Source organism: Aulostomus chinensis, chromosome 21 (genome assembly GCF_037954235.1).
Source record: "Aulostomus chinensis isolate RoL2024-O1b breed Wild chromosome 21, RoL_Achi_v1.0, whole genome shotgun sequence".
Taxonomy (NCBI): Eukaryota; Metazoa; Chordata; class Actinopteri; order Syngnathiformes; family Aulostomidae; genus Aulostomus; species Aulostomus chinensis.
The window spans coordinates 9685724-9710000 of NC_141340.1; the positions used below are offsets into that span (position 1 = coordinate 9685724).

The window sequence follows — 24277 nt, forward strand, 5'->3', positions numbered from 1 at the left end:
TCATTCCGCGGAGTAAAAATAATCCACGTCAGGTTTTGTTTCCTTCCTCTCAAATTAACTTTAATGGTAAAATATATAAAGCGACTCCGCGCCGTCTCTGTCACCACACACACACACACACACACATACACACAAACACTACGAGCCAATCAGGAGCGGCCGACACGTATGCTGCGCGAGCGTGCGGCAAGGGGAAGCGTCTGTCAGAGGGCAGAGCGGCGCGAGGCAGCCTTCACCCGCTGTCTGTCTTCAGACCGACAGAGAGAGGAGGAGAGGAGCGGACGGTCCCGGTCCAAACACGCTCACTGGGCCGCCGAGAGAAGGGGGACAAGATAAGACCCAGACCGAGGGAGAGAGGGGGAGAGAGAGAGAGAGAGAGAGAGAGAGAGAGAGAGGGGAAGAGAGAGGGAGAGACAGAAGTAGAGACGCCGAGGTGTCGACATGAGCGGCCAGTTTGAGGAAGATATCCAGGAGCGGGGCGAGAGGAAGGGCAGCAAGTCCCCGACGCTGCTCTCCTCTTACTGCATAGACAGCATTCTGGGCCGCCGGAGTCCCTGTAAGGTCAGGCTGATAGGGGCGCAAAGTTTGACGGGTCTGTCCGGCAGAGGGGAGCTGGACAAGGCGGCTGACGGTAAGTTTGTCACCGTCTGTTCTGGTCTGGTGCCTGACGCGTTAAATTTGTTTATTTCATTTGTTGTTGTTGTTTTTCTTTTTTTTTTGAGGGGGGGGGGGTCTGATGGAACGAGCATGTAGCAAAGAAGCTAACTCCAGCTGAAAGTATGAGATGTAGCAAAAAAGTGTTTTTTCATGTTTTATGTTCAAAGAATTTAAGCTATTAAACGTGTTTATTGCAAGTTTATTTATCTGATTTTCTTTTATTTTCTTGGCATTTTTCCTCTCAGGGCCAACGAAAGATCCGCTCTCGCTCACCGCTGACATGCACCTGCCGCCTAAGCTCCGCCGGCTCTACGGACCCGGGGGGAAATACCTGCACGACCAGGCGGAGAAACTGGAGAGGGAGCGGCTCCTCCTGGAGCAAGCCAGCGAGAGCCTGAAGATCAGCCAGGCGCCGCAGGTGAGCATCAGCCGCAGCAAGTCCTACCGGGAGAACGCACCGCTCACACGGGGAGAGGGCGACCAAAGCCCCGGGGAGGGCTCTGAGGACAGCAGTCTTGGACTGGTAGAGCTCGGCCCGTTGAAGTTCGAGGAGGACGCGGGGAAGGAGGGGGAAAACTGCGGGGATGCGGCTGCGCTGTCACCGAAAGACGAGGAGAGGGAGAGCTTGAACGCCGGGGATGGGGACGTGAGGGACGGGGAGGACAGCGTGTGTCTGTCGGCGGGCAGTGATTCGGAGGAGGGGATGATGAAACGGAAGCAGAGAAGATACAGGACTACGTTTACCAGCTACCAGCTCGAGGAGCTGGAGAGGGCTTTCCAGAAGACTCACTACCCCGACGTCTTCACCAGGTCAGAACACACGACGACTGCAGACAACATTTATTTATACGTCTGGGAAAATTGTCTAAAATTCCTAAATTATACCCTCCTTTAAATTATTATTATTGTTATTACTACTAATAATAATAATACTTTTACTACTATTGTTATTATTATTATTAATAATAATACATTCTGGAAACGACAAAAAATAGGCCAACCAAACTCAATCAATAAAGGCCTCAAATATCAGTAAATACAGAAAAAACAATGGTAACGATTTACATTACTATTGTTATTATTTTTATTATTATTATTCAGATATAAATTGTTAATAAAATAACGACCTAAATAAATAAAAGGAATATTTTCCCTCAAGCACTGCAATAGCTTTTTTGTTTGTTTTTAAATGAACACTTCCCCCGTGCCACAGAATTCCCCCAGTAGTCCCAGTAACTCCATACGTTTGGAATGCAGACTGCCACTGGACACTGCGCTCATCCCACCACCTCACACAATAAACCAAACACCAAACACCGTGTCTTGCATAAGTGAACACAATGGGCCTACAAGTGCTAACACCCCAGACGTTTTGTCACAAGGGGACGTGAGTCTCAGAGGAAATAATGAACTGCTTGCCTGCTGGACATGATACTGAATACAAGTGGTGGTGCTGGTGGGGAAGTGGAGGCAGGGGGCAGGTGTGCATGCGCGGTGCACAGACGTGACACGTTTTTGCAGGTCTAACAATCTTCTTAATAAATAAGGGAACCTGCGTTTAAAATGAAAAAAAAAACAACCTTTTAAATCATCCTTTTTTTAATATTTGCTCTTCATTTAATTTCTTCAATATTTTTTATATTATTGGATATTTTAAACTAAAATATTAGCAAAAGCTGCGAAATAACTAACATTTTCTTCTACAACAACAACAACAAAAATCAACATTATTAGGTTAATTCTGCCCCCCCCCCCCTCCCCACTATTGGGATTATTCATATTTTCACATCGATTTTGGGGGCTACTTTAGGGCGACTTGTGGGTCTAATTTGCCCATCTTGCAGCTGAAGGGAGCGTTGGATGTCATTATTCCAACCATTATGTTGTTACAGTGACAGGCCCGGGCTATGGAAAATCTAACAATCACTATTTCTACCCATCCGTGACAGGAAAAATAGAATACAGCTATGGTGTCTTCCTGCGGTTCAAGGAAAAAAAAATTAAAAAGAGAAGGAGAAAAAAAAAGAATCGAGGCTCTTAAAGCCGCCTATTGTTGACAGAGCAACAGGAGGAGACAGACAACAAATTATAATCTGGAATCTTTAAAAAAAAATGTATTTATTCTTTTCAGGGAAGAACTCGCCATGAGACTGGACCTCACTGAAGCTCGAGTCCAAGTAAGTACGAAATTAAAAATCCTCTATTTGTAGATGTATAAAATGTCCACGCTGGATGATGACGTGCGTCACCGGTAATTTATTACCGTTAAATGTGTTAAATGGCTCCGTTCTTTCCTGTTATTGGATGTTATTAAACGTCAACGTTTTAGTGGCAATTAAGGCGATTCATAAAAAGCTCACTTAGCGCGGGGAGCAAACATATTTCCATCATCAGTGTGTGTGTGTGTGTGTGTGTGTGTGTGTGTGTGTGTGTGTGTGTGTGTGTGTGTGTGTGTGTAAGGGGGGGTAGATGAGGGTGGGAGTGGGTGAGGGAGGGGGAGGCTGGGGGGGTAATGCTATTTGATTTCCTATTATGTGATTGCAATAGGCCTGCATTGATCCGATGCTTTGCACTTGGGAGCGAATGAGAGGCCATTAAAGGTGTTTGCTCCCCCCTCCTCCTTCCCGCTCTCCCTCTCTCTTCTCCTTCACCCCCCCCCCCCCCCCTCTCTCTCTTTGCTGTGAAAGCGTGGCATGCATGTCGAAACCCCGGGCTCATAACCAGAGAGACAGTTCAAACACGGTGGAAGCTCCGAGGGGTTATGGCCGACGGTAAAACAACAGATGTCTCTTTAGGGGGGCCGTAGGTGAACAAATCACTTAACGGGCGCCATCAGGAGGTGATAAACACTCATAAATTCCCGAGGGGCTGTGTAATGCTAAACAGCCCTCTGGGAATCGTGTCTGTGTGTGCGTGTGGGTGAAACAGAGAGAGAGTGTGTGTGTACAGTCCCTGTCGCTCAAGCTCGCCCGTTCAATCACTTCCCTCATGTTGACATTTTGCTCATTGTGGGAGAACCACCACCACCACCACCATCAGCTCCTCCACCGCCGCCGCCGCTCCTGCTGCAGAGCAAACTGGCCCGCAGCGGATGCGTGGGAAAGTTAAATAGCTCCAGGATGGAAGTCACTTTTAAGAATTTAATTTAAAGCGAATTAATTGTTATTGGAGCCAGTTCAGCGGCAATTTTCTGGATCTTTTGTTAACAACCGACTCTTAATTATCCCTCCCCACCCCTGAAGCAACATCCACAAAGACGATGTTTAATTAGACAGAAAGTAGATTTAAGCGGCAGGATTTAGCTCGCATGTAATTACCGTTGACTTTACGCTTGGACAGCCCCCCCCCCCTCGCTGTGACGTAAGCAGGACAGGAAGTGACAGGAAAAAGTCTTCAGAACATGTGTGAATAACAAGCATCTTCAGCGGAGAGACCACACTGGCTGCACCGATACAAACACCGTGTATCGTTATCGGCAGGTACTCTCCTCCTCCACAAGATCGGTGGCCGATGTTCATGTGCTGGCGTGGGGGGTAAATGTGTGTGAAATTTAAAAAAAAAAAAAACACACACCATCAATTTAATATATCATTTTCTGTTTCCTAAGACAAAGGGAGTGTGGCTAAAATCAATGAAAAAACTCAAAAAGCTTCAACTTTTGGCGTCAGCCAAATTATTGTTCAAAATCAGTATCAACTATATTGTGATTTAAAGCATTTGTATCAATATCAGTATCAGCCAGATTATTTTTTAACATCTGTATGGACTGCATTATTGTTTGAAACATTGTATCAAGGTTGGTATCAGCTAAATTATCATTTTAAACATCAATATTTGTTCAGAATGTCATAATTGGTGCATCCCTGTTAATTTTAAGGCTGCATCTTTTACACCAAGACAATTAAGTATATTCCATGTTGTTTTTTCCCTCAAGTATCTGACATTAACTAGCTCGTGTCCACCTCTAGGTGTGGTTTCAGAACCGCAGGGCCAAGTGGAGGAAGCGTGAGAAGGCCGGCGTGCAGGCTCACCCACCAGGCCTGCCCTTCCCAGGCCCCCTGGCGGCAGGCCACCCTCTCAGCCACTACCTGGAGGGTGGACCCTTCCCTCCTCACCCGCACCCTGCCCTGGAGTCGGCGTGGACGGCTGCTGCAGCTGCGGCAGCTGCCTTCCCGGGCCTTGCCCCGCCCCCTCACAATGGCTCCGCCCCACCCCTGGCCACCCCGCTCGGACTGGGTACTTTCCTGGGTACGGCTGCTATGTTTCGGCACCCAGCTTTCATTGGACCCACTTTCGGCCGGTATGCTACACCCCCCCCAGATCTGTGTAGGACTCATAGACCATAGACCAACTGATGAGTGGTGGTTACAGTAGAAGACACACAGCACTGGTGTTTATCTCAGGGTGTCTGATTATAAATATGTTACACTGTTAACCATTCACAGTGGTGTGTAATCACTGTCAACTGCCTTAATAAATTAACCAAATGTGTGATCCTGCAAGACAAGCTGTGAGGAGGGGTGACACCACACACACCACGTGCCACAATTAGCTCCTCATTTGCTTCCATGATACACTGTTATTATGCTTCCACTCTTATTGTGCGTCAGGGAAGACAAACGCACCCAAACTGGAGAAGGAAATGAAATCCATCTGAGGAACAGTGGAGGAGTTAATTAACAGGAAATGTGTCTTCTTCTTCACTGTGAAAAGATGTTGCTCTCTGCTGGAAAATAGAGGTGCTTGACACGTTTGTGATGATTCATAACTCACCTTATCAGCATCCGTGATGGTCTCATCTCTCCATCCGTCCCAGGCTCTTCTCCAGTATGGGCCCTCTGACCAGTGCCTCTACTGCCGCAGCTCTCCTCCGTCAGCCCACCCCTCCTGTAGACAACTCCCACGCGGGTCCCGTCCTCCCAGACCCTTCTTCCTCTTCCGCCTCCTCATCTTCCTCAGCTGCAGCGGACCGCAGGGCCTCCAGTATCGCCGCGTTGCGCCTCAAGGCCAAGGAACACTCGGCTCAGCTCACCCAGCTGAACATCCTGCCCGCCGGCGCCACAGGGAAGGAGGTGTGCTGAACACTCCACAACAGCAGCAGCTCTAGGGCCTCCCTGTCCCATTCCATGACCCCCCCCCCCCCCTTGCTCCCCCGGTCATACCTCTTGAGGCTGATGTCCTGATATGCCAGTGTGCAACCACCTCTCTTACCTCATCTTTCCCCAACAAAATAGCACGACCAAATTATAAAGAGCACTGGCAGATAATGCTGTGTGTGTGTGTGTGTGTGTGTGTGTGTCACTAGTTTAAACTCAACACGCGCAATATCCCCCCCCTCTGTTTTTCAACCTGAAAAACAATTATAATATTTCATAGTTGGAAATATTAATTTAGTACTTATACTTTGACAGGATTAAACATGAATGCAGGATGTGCATTTCTGCAGTAAAATGCAAAATACACACAAGTGTATATGATGCCTGAAGTACAAATTTGACAAGTATTTCTGTCAAATGTAGTACATATCAGGGTTAATTATGGTACTTTAAATGCTGTTTGATTTATTGAAGCTGTTGTTTACTCTGTTTACTTAGGACTTGATGTAAAAACATAAAAGAAGATTGCAAAATATGAAAAACCTATGAAAAAGTACATTAAAATACTACAGCAGTAATATATCACACACTTACTTTGGATTCTTAAGGTGAACAAGTATCTTCTGCATTTGTATAAAAATAAAAAAAATATTTCTACAAAAAGATAAGAGTTGAGGATCTGAAACCTTCTTCTAATACACACACACACACACACACACACACACAGAGCTGAAGAAAAGCAGGGGATTCCTGTGCTGGTTCAGATGTGTGCAACACAAGTGCTCGTTATTCTTCATCTGTATGCATCGATGTGGGCTGAGCCAGTCTAGTTGGAGGAGGTCTCACCGCCCCCCCCCCCCCACACACACACACACACACCCCCACCCTCAACGTCCCTCCAGAACCAAAGGAAAAAACGGTCCGTAGACCCTCCATAGCCTTGTCTACAAGCTTGACTCCTCTCCACTGCTCGCCTGTCTGCCGGTCACACACACACACACACACACACACACACACACACACACACACACACACACACACACACACACACACACACAGGATATTGACTAGACACTTATTTAAGTAAATCTACAGCAAGTCTGACCGCAGGACACGCGAGCAACGTCGAGACCTGACACTCGTCTGACGACCTGACTGTGTGAACTGTACATATTGTGTAAAGAAAACAAACAGAAAAAAAGAAAAAGAAAAAGGGATGATTTTCAAAACAAAGGTCGTGTATATTTGAGGAGGCCGTGTTTTGATAACTTGCACTCGGTCTAGTGAATGTGTAGAATTCCACTTGTGTTTATGAATTATTAGGTTTTTAGATAATTATTTATGTCAGAAACCCCACCCCTCCACCCCAACCCCTCAAATGAGTGAAGGACAGTTTTTTTTTCTTATTAAGTGATTGTAATTTTCCTGGTTTAATAATGCTAATCTGAATAAATTACATTGGTAAAATGAGTTTATCTTATTATTTCAGCTTCCTTTAGGACTGACAAAAACCAGGAAAAATATGTGAAATAGAAGAGTATAGAACTATTAATAAAAAGTGTTATGAGGAGAATGTGCTTGGTGTCTTACATTGATAGATAATTTAGATTTTTTTTTTTTTGCACAGTGAATTAATTTAGGGATGCAGGATATTTTGTACCGACAGATATTATAAACGTGTGAATTTTTAAAAAAAAATGCAAAATCCTAAAAATTATGAATTTACCTTTTTTCCCCAAAAAAGAGGCTGAGAATTGTAATTGAAAACACCAACATCTGTCGATGACGTGCTGATCCTATCGTGCATCCCTAATTTATGTGATTAATCATAAATATTATTTTGAAAAAAAAAAAAAAAAGACGTGCTGCAGAGTGAAATAAATGATGTGGTTTCAGAGTGCGTGCAGGCCTGCTGGGGTGTTTCTCCAGGCCGCTCCAATGAGAGAAAGGCGCATAATTCCGCTCCCTGCGTGCGTCTCTCCTCTTCAGCAGCGCAGTTGACAAAATACTGACCATATATTCATGAGCTTAATCCCCAACATGTGAGACGCAGCCACAAAGGCGAGGGCTTTTCAATTAGATCGCCCACTTTATCTGCCCCCCCCCCTCCCCCGTTACAAAACTTCCTTTACAGGCGCTAAATTGGTCTTAACATCTGTAATACCGTGTCGTTGGAAGCGGTTCCTCTTTGTCATTAATGAAGTAACAAACCACTTCATCAAACGGCTTTCACTCACTCTCTCTCTCACACACACACACACCTCGCAGAGTTAATTCCCCCCCTCCCTCCCTGTGGATCCCACTAGTGATGCAGAACTATTACAGCAATCAATGGTCATTCTCCTCCGTTTGACCCGTCTATGGTGCCCGAGCAAAGCGCGTGAAATTAGCCCGGCGGATTAAAGTAGTCCCTCTTTTTTTTCTTCTTCTTCCTATTTTATCCTCCCGTCTTCGTCCTCCGGTGGTCCACAGGTCCAACACCTGTTAATCACCTAATTCAATCCCAACGAGCAGGACTGGACGTGATGGTTTCTTTTCATATTCTGGTCTATAAAGTCAGATGAATGCTAAATTTCATCCCCGTTCCTCCGCGCACTGGAGCGTGTTTTCACCTATAGGGTCTTGATGGGATTGTCCAGGGAGTTTTAATCTTATTGTGAATAATGAATAGCAAACCAATTTGTCCCTAATATGAGGGGAATGGAGGGGGTGAGGGTGGGAGGGGGGAGTCCTGCTGGTAGCGGAGCGAAAACTTCCTTTGCAGCGCAAAAAGGCGAGAAATTGAAATGAAGTCACACTTGTTGGATTCGCGCTCTTCATTTATATCAAGGCAGGCGTGAAGCATGATGACGTAATACAAGAAATACCAAAAAATCTGCATGATTCGGCGGATTACGTCACTGCAGGTTAACCCAGGTGTCCAGGACTCGCCCCCCTCCCATCTCCTTCTTCGGGCGCATGGACTTGATTTGGCCCATGATTTGGATTCTCCCGGGCCTCGTTTCTCACACCACGTCCCTGCCTGAGAGAATAGGCCCAATCACTCCAGAGTCTCAGCCAGATCGGTCCTCACTCAGTCCCCGGGAGAGGAGCTCTAAAAGGCGCTTTGATGAACACCCTCCTCCTCCTCCTCCTCCTCCTCCACTTCCACCGCCACCACCCCTCCTCCTTACGCGGAGCTCCGGGCCCCGATGAAAAGAGCTGAATAGCGGGGCCATGGCACTCCGCTCCCCTCTCGCATCGCCCCTTAATTCCCCGTCTCTCTCGCTCTCATCCAATTAGCTCCGTGTATTAAGCGGTTTATCGTCTCATAACCGCCCTTTCAGCTCCAACAAGGGAGACACTTTGCAATAGGACCAGCTCTCCTTTTGACACCCTCTCTGCTGCCTCGCCATGAATAACCGGGACAGAATAGAGGACTAATTCCCTCATCAAAGCCTACCTTGTCCATCGCTGGTCAAAACGACAAGCAATAAAGCTTAACAGCACAATACAAAGAGACTTGTTCGACCTTATTAGCGTTAGCAGGGTCGAATTAATGCAAGGGGAACTCTTATTTGGGACCTCCCTCACTTAAAAAGCTGCAGCTCTGATAGTGGCAGCAGGTAGTTGTGGGTGATTACACCTCAAATAAAAAAATGGGGGAAATAAAGAGCAAAAACAGAGTGAAGAATCAGCAGGGAAGTGGAGCTGATATGATTTAATAAATATGTAAAGTTATGAGGCTGTAAATGCACCCGGTTTCTCTCCCTCTCTCTCTCTCTCACACACACACACACACACACACACACACACACACAGACAGCATGTTCTATCCATTGCATTGTGAATCATGGTTTAAGTGTTCAGCCCACTTAAGGTTGCCTTCACAAGTCACATGTGGTTTGAAGTGATTTGTGAGGCGTGCAGTGTTTATGGAAATGCACAAGGCAGGATGGAGTTTAAAAAAAAAAAAATCCCTGGACTGTATTAACACAAAAGGAGAAATTCTCAGAGGAAAATGGTGAAGCAGTCAGACTGAACCTTACAGGAGAGCGACAGGAGATATCTAGGTAGGATTATTTCACAGATTCTAACATTAAATTCACAAGTAAAGCAGCTTGTTACTGGAGTTTCATAGCTTCTTTAAATACGAGGAGAGATTTAACGGGTGTTTGGTTAACCCCATTTGCTCGAACCAACTTATTTTTCTTATTCATTAAAAAAAAAAGTCACCTCAGTCACTTCTAAACGAAACTGGAATAACCAAAAAAAAAAAAAACCAAACAAAAACAAAACTTTTAAGGAAAAAAAGAAAAGGCTAGTAGTATTCTACATTTCATACTGTAAATGTCTATCATATTTGAAAAGACCTGGCCAATATATGCTGTGCACTTGAAACAAGTGGAGATCAGCTCATGAAGATACTTTTTAAAGGCACTGAAATTCTGCGGCGATACCAACAGACATTTCGACGATTTGACCGATAGCTCGTCCAGATTGTTCCTCATCATCAAACTGTTCGAAATCTATTCAGAGCTACAAAATGCACACGAAAACCAGCAGCTTTTTTTTCTTTTCTTTTTTTTTTGCTGATGTCCAACAAAACCTGCATTTCTGTCTCTGTAGCAGACAGAAACATGAAATGAAAAGAACAACAAAAAAACAGTTCAGACATTTGACTTTTATGTAAAAACAACCATGAGGTCTTAACTCCTCATTTCCACTTGCAGATGTCTGGGGTCGATAATTTTGTATTATATACAAAGTAAGCACCGGCAGCAACTCGTAGCCCGTTAGCTCACACCTCGCCCGTTAGCTTGTTTCTTGCTAGCACACGTTGCAGGGTCTATCTGAACTCCACAGCAAAATTAAAAAATAAATGTTAAACTTACGTGAGGCAAATCCCCGACTGAAAGCATACAGATGGAGGAGCTTTGCGAACACATCAGAGATCAGGGAAGATTCCACTGGGGAAGAACGGACTTCCGGGATCTATCGACTCGACACGTCCGTATGTGGAGATGAGCTGCATCAGGTCTCATTACACTCTTTGAATGAGCACAAATTCAGTCTTGACATAAACTTAAACTTCATTCACATCAACAGATAAGAATTAGTCACTGCCGTCTTATTTGCAATAACAGCCAATACAGATGTACGGCCGATAAATCAGTCAACACATGGGATTCAATAACTTTTTTTGGGGGGGGGGGTAAAAACAAGATCGTGTTCAATGATGAGCAGCTTCATGAAGTATTTCAACTGTGGACCTCTACCACACCCACCCATCCAGCCACACCTCATTGGAAATAACACAACAACTCGTTGATTTAGCCATTTATTGATGTTTCTGGATCAAAGGTTCTCATCAATATCAAAATATACTAGTAATTACATAGAAATCATTACACAAACCCTCCTGAGCAACGCTAGTCAGATACATAGAAAATTACAAGCGTTAAAACACAATATGAACCAAAGAGGAGGAGGAGGAGGAAGAGGACGAGTGAAAGAGATGAAATGACATCAGTTAAACAGAGGCGCTGGAGGAGAAAGAGATGAGCTGTTCGATACCGAGACAAAAGAGTGAGAGAAAGTGGCATGTGTGGCCTCGCTCACCTAGTCACTCCCTGCATCCCCCCCCCCCCCCCCACACACACACACACGGGATGAATGGAGGTAATCAGAACAAGTGTCCGATCGCTGCAGGCATCCAGTGGTCTTAGCGACAGAGGTCACTATCATTAGCTAATTAGCTGCTTTTAGAGTATACTGGCAGCTCAGACGATAAGTCATTTACACACACACACACACACGCACGCGCGCGCGCACAGGTCAATCCTGTAACGAGAGATGGTGGTGTGCCGTCAGTGCCTCTAAGGTGTGTGTTTTACTTGAGAGAGGAGAAGGCCTGGAAGAGCTTGGCCAGGTTAATCTCAGAGTAGCCGCTGGTGGCGAGGGCTTTGTCCGGCACTTCTTTCAGCTTTAGATACACTTGATACACTTCCTTTTCTTTTGTCCACTGGCTAGCAGGAGCTGGAAGAGAAGGGGGGGGGGTTATTATTGCCACCCAAGATCATCACGTTCCTCTTAATACAGAATAAACTGGTGCGCAAGTCACTCCATTCCAATAATCCAACGAGGCCGGCTCACTAATAAACACTGAGAGGAGCGTGTCCGTCTTAACTGGAGCTCCTTTTCTCTTCTGTCTACCAGTAATGGTGTCACTTTGAGGGCCCAGGATGGGGATCATAGAATAGGACTGGTGGGTCGATAGCGGCGCGTGCACAGACAAGATCACAATATCGATACAAAAAAAGGGGGAGGGGAGGGGGGGCTCAACAAGAGCATGAAGTCAATATCTTGTCTGTTATCCCTTCAGGTGGGCTGCAATAAGTCCAGAGAGAGAAGACTGATTCCATCTGAGGCATCGGGATGCCCATCGAAACCAGAGCTTCACAATATTATGCTGAGCATCAAGTGTCGCGAAACCAAGTAATAACACACTATCGCACCCACGAGTGCAGCCCGCTACGGCAACAATATGAAACCAAGTATGAATTCTGAAATTGGGAGCTCACGGCAACCTTGACCCCTGACATTCTTAAAATTGGCTATTGTGATTATTTGTTGAGCTTGACATGTGTTGATCATCAAGAGTGTGTTTGCACAGGGTAAAACCAAACCAAAACAAAAACAAAAAACAACCCCCCCAAAAAAACCAGAACAAAACAACAACCTGTAAATGGACCGCATCTCCTCTCCCAGGTGTCTGCGAGCACAAAACCCTGGAAAATGACTGCCAGGCTTGTTATCGAGGTAGTCAGAGTGCAAACCCAGTACTCCGCCACAGGGACCCTTCTTCAAGTATTGAGACTGCATGTAGGAACATTGTTCACTCAGCTGTTCAGTAGCTGTTAGCATGTGACCACTCATTACAGTTGCTTGTTTGCAACCGAGCTAGCTTGCGCTGCATCTCCAAAGCAAACAGTAATGACGAAGTATAAACTGCGATTGTTAACTCTACATAAATATTATGATTCACCTTTTTGTGGCTAAAATAAACAAAGCTGTCCTGTAATTCCACCTAGCAGCAGGGGCTAGGTAATGGAGCAGGGGAAAATCAGGTCAGCCTCATTTTGTCTTGCTCACACAAGTGTTTAATAGACATATAGAGAGCGGATTAAAGCAACCTTGTGTAGTTTTGGTGAGCAGCAGCCCTCTGCTGATAGAAGAGGTCATTGAGTTCTGTTAAGAGTGAGCAGAGGACCACACGACTTTAAAATGACTGACAGAGAGGGTGACTGGAACATGCTTAATGCTAATGATTGATTCTATTACTACGACCTTTAATCTGGACCAGCCGGCAGTTGCGTTAAGGGTTATGCACTAAAATACACTTGTTAACAACGAGCTAGCATCATAGTGAGTTAAGAGCAGTTGGTGAGGGTCTGGTTTTTCTCTTCTCAACTTCCTCCGTAAATGTCCCATGACGAGAATTACGAGCTACCTTCTAGTCCTTCAGGGAAGCAAGGGTTTCGTCCTTGTTCTGCTCAAATCACACAGTGCAGGGACAGATGTGCAGAGCTCGGTGGAGGACTTGAAGTGTGGCATTAAAATGATGCTGAAGCTCAAAATGCTGCACATGAAGCCTTTAATAAAACTATTCTGTTTAACTTCAGAGACGTAATTTGTTGAGAATGCTCACGCTTGTCTGAGAGGATGTGTTATAACTCAAAAACCTTTATATTGCGCGCGCACACACACACACACACACACACGCACACGCACACGCACACGCACACTCCATATGGCCAGTTGTCATGTCCTCGCAGTCTCCACAGCCCTATCTCCTGTCTCGTCCTTCCTGCCCGCTACATTAGTGGCTGTTGGATAAATACCATCCCACTGACTGGCCAGGAGAACAAAGGTTAGATACACAGAGATCAAGACACACACACACACACACACACACTAAAGGAGAATACACAGACGATTGATGGTAGTTAAACACTTAAAAAGCACACCAACCCAGTCATGGAGACCAAAAAACATCCATGCGACATACAGTAATCACTCTCTCTCTCTCTCTCACACACACACACACACGCACAGAGGTATGGTTGACTTAAACGCCATCAGCAACGATTACCAGATAATCCACACGTTAGCAAGGACAGGGATGGAGGGGGAAAGGCAGGAAGAGACAAACTAGTCTATTTATCGGAGTAATAGGAAGGGGGTGATGATGCATGATCAAGCGAAAGCAATCATGTCATCATTTCTAAAAGGTAGGAGAAAATCATTCTCCCTCCCTCCTCTACTCTTCCCTCTCACTCCTTTCTCTTTTCTGCCTCAATCACTGCGCGGCGAACAGATAAAAGAATGATTTAAGAGTCACAGAGAGGAAAAGAAAAGGAGAAACCTTGCTGCAAGTCGGAGAACAATGGGCGGTGTAGTTCAAATAAATAGCCTCCCTTAAAGAGCGAATGGAAAGCGTAACGAGAGGAGGGAAGCAAAAAAAAAAACACAAAAATGACGACATGGTTGAGAAGGCCGAGGCGAAAGAGAAAATGGTAATCAGAAAAAATGCAAGATGATGACGGTGACATATGGACATAAATCGGGTTTTACATTCCAAAAAATATGCCTGATAAATCACATGGTACAAAAATATCCTCATACAGACACGGACACACACACACACACACGCACCATGTACCAGGGGTTATCTTTGCTCTAACTAGGTGTTGTCACACACTCGCGCACACTCTTGCGAAGCTGGGCACGAGTAGATCGGGGCTCTGCACGCTCTAACTAGGTGTAAATACAATAACAAGCCTGTAATTAAGTGAGTATGATGAAGTTAATGGAGATCGGCCATTCCGTCGGCCGCCTCCATGAATATTCTATTAGGCTGGTGGCGACGGGCAGCTGGAATAGCAGTTAATTTAATCACCACTCAGAGCACAGGGAAACTTCTTTGTGTGAGTGTAATTGCACAGAATGAATAATTGATTTGACAATCGCGCCCGTGGATTTTGCCACCCCGCTTTGTATCGCCGGCGAAAGGATAGGGAGTGTGGAAGATCGAGAGAGAGAGAGAGAGAGAGAGGGGTGAAGAATATGAAGAGGAGAGAGAGAGTGAGAGGAAGAAGAGTGGGAGGGTAGAAGAGGACCAGAGGCAGAGTGCTGAGAGGTGGCAGGGAAGCTGCCGGTAAATGGATCATTAGAAAAGCGCAGCTGAAGGAAAATTTATATTTTATAAATGCGGCAAAATTACATTACTGTTCTCACTCACACACACACACACACACACACCCACCCACACCCACACACTGCCCACACTCCAGACGGAGACCTGGGGGGGGGGGGGGGGGGTATGTAGGGAGGGGAGACGCAACAGATAGACTGAGGGAGGGGAGATTAAAAAGAGATGGCGAGAAGAAAAGTGACATGAAATGATTTGAAAGTCATTGATACGGGATGTTCCCAGCTAAGAATGGACAAAATGTTTTTTTCATAGTGTGTGTGTAAGACTGTGTGTGTGTGTGTGTGTGTGTGTGTGCGTGTGTGCGTGCGTGTGCACGCGCGTGTAATCTATTAGAGATCTCCCGCCGCGGATGAAATTACCTCCATGTTTTACTCAGCCGCAGCAATCAGGCTCAGAAATGCATTGTACATGTAGATAAGATACACACACACACACACACACACACACACACACACGCATAACTCAGGTCTCTTTTATGTGAAGCCATTCTGCTTTAATGTGCTTTATTGTGTACGTTCAGTACACGTGTAAACAAGTACTAAGAGTTTCCTGCAAACCAGATACAAATCCAGATATTATCTACTGCAGTACATGAAGATAAAAGTCTACCTCTGAGCTCATTTGTCTGAGTTGAGTCAACAAGTATTATTGTGTATTTGGAGGTTTTTTTTTTTGGAGCCTCCTCCAGGAGTTAGATCTGGATGAGCGCAGCTTCCAGCTTTGCGGATAACTGGTTCAAAATGATTCTGAAAAAAACGACATCATGATGCTCATATGTAGAAAGTGTTATACGAGGATCCGTAGGATCCAATTTGTATGCAACAGTCAAGTGTGAAAATTCCAAGGCAACAACCTGCAAGGCGCTATCTGTCTTTCAGTTCTCCCACTGAGGACGTACAGGATGGTAGATAGAGAATGTCAACATGGTGTTACAGCCATCCATACATTTTCTTCCAAAGTCTCAAAAACGGTTCTTCCAGATTATGCATCGCTGAGAAATTTGACTGAATTTTGCTTTCGACATCCTGAAATGGTGCTAGTAGTTACATCTGGGCGTATGGCAAACACTCCCCGGTGTCATCTGTGCTGGGGGAGGGGCCCTCTGAGCACATCCCAAGTCAGCACACCTTCATCAGAGGTGGGGAAAAGGCCCGACACCAACCCAGCTCCTCAGGTTGTTGTCATCAGAGTCGACAAAGCAAGTGGTCACACCGGAACTTCCTGTCCCCTGAGAAAACTGAACTGAAGAGGCTTAAGACTGGAAGAGGGCAAAAATATGTAGACCTTGCGTCATAATGCTGTAGTGAAGACTGAAGGCCTGATTGTGAGCCCGTCAAAGTTGGGTGGCGGGGCTTTGAGGGCCGCTGGCTGCAGCTAACATGAGAGCTTCCTGCCAATGGCCCTGAACAGTCCTCAGGATCCAGGACAGTTTGATTCAGATTCTTTGAAATATCATCTATCTTTGGACCAAATGTAATGAAAACATACCCTTCAATTTTTGGGGATACGCTGCTAACAATCAAAAGGGCTGCTCCCCTTCGAAGAGCCGCAAGGCGATGCTCTGTTGATGGATTTATTGTGCCTGGAGCGGCCATGACATCAACCGAACGGATGGGTGGGCCAGAGTTAGCCTTCCAGTTGAGCAGCCTTTCCTTACACAGTATAAGCTCCATCGCTGCCATCTCCATTAGGTTGTAATTGTAGATAAATAAATGTCATCACTCATCTGCTGCAGTGCAGTATCCAGGTAATTAGGGTGGATGGGAAGGTGGTTGAAGATCATGTACTTCCTTTTCTGTCAAAGTGCTCTTGCTACGACGTGACAGATTCCGCCATTTCTGGACAATCAATGAGCTCAATCTATTTTTAGATTTCTTTTTCTTCCTCTAATTTTTGGATAGTGAGGCAAATATTATCCTTTTCTCTTCTGTTTAGGGACAGAAATGAGGTTCAGACGGAGGTCATTTCTTAATACTGGCACACACAAAAACAAATCTCCCAGCAGAAAATCTAAACGGCTCTCCAAGTGGTACGCAGAGGAGCTTTTCACATTGACTGCAGAGTATGATTGCCACAACAGAGAGAAAACAATATCAAAATGAGACACGTATGTAAACACTGCTCATAAATTGGTATAAGGTATATGCACACGCTCCCACCGACACAACACTCAACGTGCGACTAAAGTAGATCAGAGTGTATAGAATTGTACGTCTCCTCCCTGTAATCGGAGCAATGTGGCCCCTGGGTGTGTAATGCAGTAATATGGGGTATTACTGCCCCAGGACAGAGGGATAACACCTGAAACCTATACTTTATAGCAGCATGAAGGAGTATATACATGCATCATCCTCCCAAAGAAGTGCACACGCGCTTTGGGAGGTGTGTGTGTGTGTGTGTGTGAGATGGTGATCATTTGGTGGAGACGCTGGTTTTGTTGTTGATGACAGAACAGGCTGGCGGTGCACAGAAACCCGGTGACTGAGAGAGGGAGACCGTGTTCCCCCTGTTCAAACCCAACACATGGGCATTGAGAAAGTGTGGTCATATTCTAAAACAGACCCAAAGGTCTGTGCCATGTTTATGATCCGTAACGTGAGGAAACATCCGGTTAATTGCGTCTATCTAAAAGCTGAACAGTGTATTTGATAGCCTGATAGCAGCGTCTGCGAACATTAGCTACTCGCCTGCAGTCAGCGTGAAGAAGTTGAACCCTCCGTGGACGTGGAAGACTTTGAAATTTGATAACTTTGTTCTGTGTTGGCTTAGCTTTTTTTTTTTTTTTTTTTTACTAGCCGGAGTCAACACTTAACCACAAGAGACCCTAACAGTGTCTTATTTATGGTACACAAACAGAATGTGGGATTCTTCAATTTGTATGGAACCGATTGCACCGTGGATTTATGAACATATAACTGTGATAGTGATGCCATCAAGACGATGTCAGACAGGCGACCAAAGCAGCTCTGGCGTTGTGTCAATAACACTTAGCTTAAGTAGCATGAGATTTAAAAGATTTGTGTAAAATGGTGTAAATCAATAAAATGTTTGCGTGGGAAGTTTTTTTGTGTGACTGAAATTGCATTGTGTTACGAAAGAGAAACTAAAGTATCAAAAAGTACTGTTGAGCAAAAGTTTAAATGTGAATAACCTGAAAGAACAGACATTTTCTTGCACTTGTCATTTGAAATATGTCCCATTCTGCTATATTAAGTGAACACACTTCCATTACCGTCACTTAAAGAATGTGCGATATTATGTTGTACAAAATGAGAGAAACTCAGGAAGAAAGAACCGGTTAAGAATGTACAGAAAAGTAGAGTTGGGAATTGATTCGCGTCTGGGCAAAGACAAAAATAAAAGAATGCAAAAAATAGAGGCTATAATCATGTTAGCACCCCTTCTCACACACACACACACACACACACGTTCAATCCCTCCATTTCAGCTCCATCCATCTTCTGAGTGGTCATCTGTTGATTACATGTTATATTTACCTCTGCCGTCTCACTCGGCTGCTGGCTGGCGTGCACACTCCCCACATTCAGGCATACATACATAACATACATATATACATAAATATTTAATCAAATAAATAAATCACTCGGCCTGGCGGCCCTTTCTAATCAAGTGACATCAATCACGAAGAACTATGGGTAAAGAGGCCTTGTGGCTGACGCCTACCAAGCGCACCCAGAGGGCTGGAGTAGCGTCTATTTGAGTCCAAGGGGGGAAATATACGCTCCATGTCCCATTATAGGAGAAGGGCTATCCTTTCGTCAGCGCGCCCATTACTCCCCCTATAATTTCCCCAAATCTAAAACCTGTTTTCAATCAACACAGCCAAACGAGTGCCTGTCCAAGAGAGAGAGAGAAAGGAGAGAAAGCGGTAGAGGTGGACAGTGAGGGTAGGGGAAGGGGAGAGCGATGGAGGGCTCTTTCCTTCTTTCTTCCAGTGATTGGAGCGTTTTGCATTCTGTATGTGTGTGTGATTGAATCCGTCTCCTAAATTAGGGCTGTCGACTCGAGGAGCTGAATGTCCTTAACCCCCCCCCCCTTCCCATATCCAATGCCCATACTCTGCTACTTGTGTGTGTGTGTGTGTGTGTGTGTGTGCGCACGCGCGTTTGTATGTGTGCATGTGACATCATTGGTGAATATTGTAAGTGCAGCCTGGGTAACAGGTTTACGTTGAGACACTGATTGTTAATGCTATGTTGGATGTGTATTTGTGAGGAAGCATTGAGGGAGACATCAAAATTCTATCTTTAACAGCAGTTCTACTAACTGACTTTCAATTCCAGAGGCGGGAACGGAAGAACAATAGAGAAACCGAATAAATAAAATATGCCAAAATGTAAAAAGTAAAGCCAGTCTCACAAACTTGCCAAAAAACTTCAAGTCTTACTTCTGTCCTCGGCCTGTATAACTTTGGCCGTAGCGTAGTCCCAGTCAAAGATGAACCTGTAGAAGCAGAGCTGGTTGTACAGGGCCTTCTCGGAGTACTGCGGAGAGGACACATGCAGACACATTAGACAACTTAAACAAGAAAGATACGTCCAACTTTTGACAAGACCAGACAGAGAGGAACATATTCCAACATGGGGTAAAGAGACTTGTGGCTCTACTGTGGCCTCAGGGTTTTTAAGATCTCACCGAATACAAATGAAGAGCTATACAGTCTACATATCAGCAACAGACACGCTCAAGCTTGGTTGATGAGCATGCAATTGCAAGCTGGGTGTTGAGGCAACAGGGGTGTGATTTTTTTTCCAGACCCATCAACAGCATATTTTAAAACCAAAATATACATTTTAGGTGAAATTCAGAACTTTTCAAGTCTGTGAAGGGACCCTGGACATCCCATGTATTGAACTAATTTCTGTGACCCTCAATACTTGGACACTCAGCAGTCGCAGTTCAAACGTGGTCGCTAACAGCTAGCTTCAGGGACCAAGTGACAAGCAGCAGCTCAGGGTCCTGTTTTCCTCTAAGCTTCACCACGAATGTCTTTTGCACTCCACGATGTTGAGAATTCTGAGCTAGCAAGAATTCTGCTCGCCAGCACAAGTACAGAGCTCAGGAGGATTGAATGCAATGCCATTCTCTTTATTCATAAATCAGTGTAACACTGAAAATGTGTTACCCTAAACTCCTGCTAGTATTGTTTTTTTCTCTCAGCACCCCCCACACAACGACCCCGCAAACACACACACAGACACACACAGACACAGACACACACACACATATGTCTTCGTCAGGCTTTTTGGGACAGCTGTCATTTTCTTCGTCAGTTTCTAAAGCTATCACAACAAGCTAGCAGGAGCTTCACCTTGGTCAGTGCAGGAACATTCAGAGCTTTGACAAGGATTGAAAAGGGCAACGTTCCTCTAATCACACATCTGTGTGTCATCAACATCATTTTAAACTGTTTTTAGCTAAAGATGCTGCAAAATGTAGCCCTAAGATAATGTTATAAATTGGCTTTCAGACAGAGGGTCACACAAAACAAGACATCGGAATGTGTCACATTTATTTAAAGACGTTTGACAACAGTGATTTACCAGTTGATTGGGGAACTAATTAAGCTGATAGACAGCAGCCTCACTGTTATTATTCCAGTTTGACAACAGTGAGGGTTTCTCTCTTTCATAGTTTATCACCACTTGTTGGATTCCAACTATTTTAACTCAACCTTTTTTTTAATGTGGTTTAAAAAAAAAAAAAAAAAAAAGTCCATGGACTGCGCAAGGGTTTTTGCATCAGAGAAAATATTCCTATGATGTCCCACTGATAAAGCTTGCCTGCATCGCCGCTTTTGATGTTATCTAGTCAGTTTGACCTCATTTTTTCCAATATAAGCGCCAACCGGAGGATGCTTGGCCTCGTACTTTGTATGGATGAGCTTAATAACGGTGATGTCTCCGCTGTCACCACTCAATCTGACAGCTGTGGAGCGAGGAGGACATGGGTGCATGACATAATCCGACATCAATAAGGTGAATGTCATCTTATATCATCCATCATTATAGATAGAACTGCTTCCAGGATAATGAAGGGGCAGTTTGAACTATTCCTGCAGAGGGTTGGTGCTGGGATGTGCAAAAACTGAGTTGTGGTGTCCAGCATATCTAATACATGACAGGCTGCCTGCAAAGGTATGACAGTGAGAACAACGCTTACAGCGTTCACTTATGAACTGACACAGCTAGCCAACGTCCACAACTTTGTCTATTATAAAAAAAATGTCACGAATTTCCAGGCTTGTCGTAAACCTTAGCTTGGGCTGCTGGGGGACGGACGGACAGACGACAGTGCAGTCTTCACCTTTTCGTCTTAGGTTATTGTGTTGGTTTCTCAGATTTGCATTCACAAAAAAATGACTGCATTTTTACCACTGTTGCCAGGTTTTAAACAGCTTTCGGCTCCCCATTGGTCTGCCTGTGTGCTGAGCTTGAACACACAGCAGGGGTGAAGTCACGTTGATCTTTGCTCTCACTGAGACGCCCCCTCAGGTACTATGGCTGGAAGAGACTGAGTTTGCCCGCACAGTTGTAGTCAAACTCCGGTTGTAGCTCAATTAGGTCGTTTAATTAGACCAATGTTGTTCTAGTGTGATGAGCAGGGGGGAGCGGACGTGTGTCCAGCTCTGTAACGGCAGGTGGCGGCGCACTCCCTTACACCTGCTTCAGTTAGACTTCCTTGCAGTTCACCGTTTGGGTCACACACACCAATCAAGCTAGCGAGAGACATCCCTGTTGAACAGCGGACTTTAAAATCAAAGACTACTAAAGAAGTCAAAAGGGCCAACCTTTGTAAAAAGTCCAGAAATGTTTTAGCTTGAAGTGCTTTGTCATTATGTACAAAAAGGGGCGGAGCTTCCTGAAAAAGGTTTTGGGGTGACCGTCTTGTTAAAGTAGCTGTATTAAAAAAAGAGACAAAACAACCTTCTAAAACCGGACACACTTTTATCAGTTGACTCCAAACACGCGCCTGCTTGTACGAGAATACCTCCCTGACAAGATCTCCCCTTCCTCTGTGTGACACAGTAAAGCAAGAAAACAAATTTGCTTGCTTTGTTAATCTCCACTGCAATTAACTGGTGCCACACAGCAACCTGCCAGAGGGAGGGAGAGAAAGAGAGAGAGACGGGAGAGGATGAGCGAGACGAAGCGGTGGGTGGGAAAGAGAGAGAGAAGGGTAAAGATACAGGAAGAGATGGAGAGAATAAGAGAGAAAGAAAAGAAGGGGATCAGGCCTGAAATACCCTCCCTCATAATAGTTTGTTGTGATAAGCCATTGTGAGAGAGGCATGCGAACAGCCGAGGTTGTCAATTTGATTAGCCATTATACTGCATGTTTAATTGCAGTTATTGGCTCGTCATTTCCCTGCTAAGCTGGAGAGGGCACGCTAAGCCCCGACCCCACACTGCCATCAGGTGTGCGCCGAGTGCTTTATTATTACCACCAGGAAGAATCCCCCAACGATTTCTGTGTGTCAGTGTTTGAGTGCATGTGCGAGCCCGTTGTACCTGCCAATCGGCGGTGTAATTGTAATTTCAGATTTTTTACTACTGTGGCGTAATCAAGTGGCGTTTAATGTAACTACTTGCAAACTATGTGATGTGTGAATGTGTGTGTGTGTGTGTGTGTTAAATGGCTCTCTATGGCTGCCCACATGGCACGCACAGCTGTTGACCGCTGATGCACTGCCTGGTCAACAACCAAACCATGCACAGCCCATAATGGAGCCTCGGTTACCGTTGCCAAGGTTGAACAAGCTCGGTCAGCACAAACACTACTTCTTCCTCCCGAAAATAAAACACACACTGTGAGCACACGTGCACGAACACACACACACACACACACACACCACTCACATTCAAACAATATAATGCTGATTATGGGCGGGCCACTTGCTGCATACTGATTGACTGACAGGTGTCAGAAAGGCGTGGCTAAAATGTTACAGGGTTGTTATTGAATTTGGAGCCCCCTCAACCCCACCTCTCTCTCTCTCTCTCTCTCTCTCTCTTTGCAAAGACACACACACACACACACACACACACACACACACACACACCTACCTCGTCATTCAGCTCGGCGCTTTGTTCCTGCACTGACACCATTTCAATTTGCTCCACAAATCTGCAGCATTTTCAGCCTGACTGCCTAAGGAGCAAACCAGCTGTGAAATTGCCTCTCTCCCGGGAGCATAGGACCCCCCCCCCACACACACACACACACACCCTGCCCACCCCCACCTCATACCCCTTTTCTCCTTTGCCTTCCTCTTCCCCAACTGACTCTCAATTGCCACACACACACCCCAGCACATGTACAAACGGTTTCTCCCAGACAAGATGTAGAGAATCTAAATCAATTAGCTAAAACAAACCGTCTTCAGTCAGTTGTTTTTTTTGTTTTTTTAAAAAGGGACACCTGTGACCCGTACAGAACTTTTGCACATTGCAGCAGCTAATGACAAGCTAATTAGTTAATGTGAGATGAGACACACACACACACAAAAAAAAAAAAACCCAAAAAAACACACAAACACACACTGGGTTTTAAAGCGGTTGAAAAGTGTGCAAGATAAAAATAAAAAATATTGCAGCACAAGTGAGATAAACAGGGCCCCGGGCTTTTGTACGCTTTCCTCTCTACGGCTTAAAGGCAAAACATGTAAATAGTGAACCTAGAAGTCCTCACAGATTAAAAAAAAAAAAAAAAAAATGCAGCTGCAGGAAAAAAAAAAAGAAGAAGAGAGCTGGATCGAGGACGGGAGGGCGATGGAGAGAAACAAACATACATTTTTCCCTCAGCTGCAAGGCCACAAGGCTTTCAAACTCTTGAGCTTTTTTAGATGCAATGAGCGTTATTGCCGGTTGTGGTAGTCACGCCGATCAGCTTCACAAGACACCATAATGAGTCAATATATGTAAATCTTTACTAGGCAAACACGGCGGGAAACAAAGGCATTTAACTGGTGCTCTCGCCCGCAAGCCTCCAACGATTCAGCACCGGTAATTTCTCCCCATTGAAAGGCATAATTGCCTGCTATTTGAAGATATTCATGCCCAATTTTTGAAATTAATTTCAATTGGGGGGAAATGTAGAAATGTCAGCTCCAGTGAAAGGGATTTGATTTCAATTATCCTCGCTCAAAGGACTGTGATTTCCAAATACACTTAAGCAAAATTATGACAAGAATTTTTGTTCGGCAAAATTCAGTGTTTAAAGAGCGATTAGGCGATAATGGGGCAGC

General features: G+C 45.0%; 2 protein-coding genes across 3 annotated transcripts in view; one reads left to right on the top strand and one right to left on the bottom strand.

The window, feature by feature from the left end:
* The first annotated feature begins 270 nt into the window (after positions 1 to 270).
* arxa (aristaless related homeobox a) lies at positions 271 to 7315 on the top strand. Its single transcript, XM_086191172.1, has 5 exons — positions 271 to 631; positions 903 to 1467; positions 2789 to 2834; positions 4626 to 4957; positions 5474 to 7315. Exons 1-5 carry the CDS (start codon positions 442 to 444, stop codon positions 5736 to 5738), a joined length of 1398 nt encoding a protein of 465 aa, XP_086047298.1. The 5' UTR covers positions 271 to 441; the 3' UTR covers positions 5739 to 7315.
* Positions 7316 to 11072: 3757 nt separating this feature from the next.
* Positions 11073 to 24277, bottom strand: part of pola1 (polymerase (DNA directed), alpha 1) — a 54450-nt gene continuing 41245 nt past the window's right edge. For both annotated transcript variants that reach the window (XM_086192000.1, XM_086192002.1), the window contains 2 exons: positions 19418 to 19514; positions 11073 to 11771 (listed from right to left, as the gene is read on the bottom strand). In XM_086192000.1, the coding sequence (XP_086048126.1) occupies positions 11626 to 11771; positions 19418 to 19514 (243 nt within the window). In that variant the 3' untranslated portion in view covers positions 11073 to 11625. The remainder of the gene's footprint in view (positions 11772 to 19417; positions 19515 to 24277) is intronic.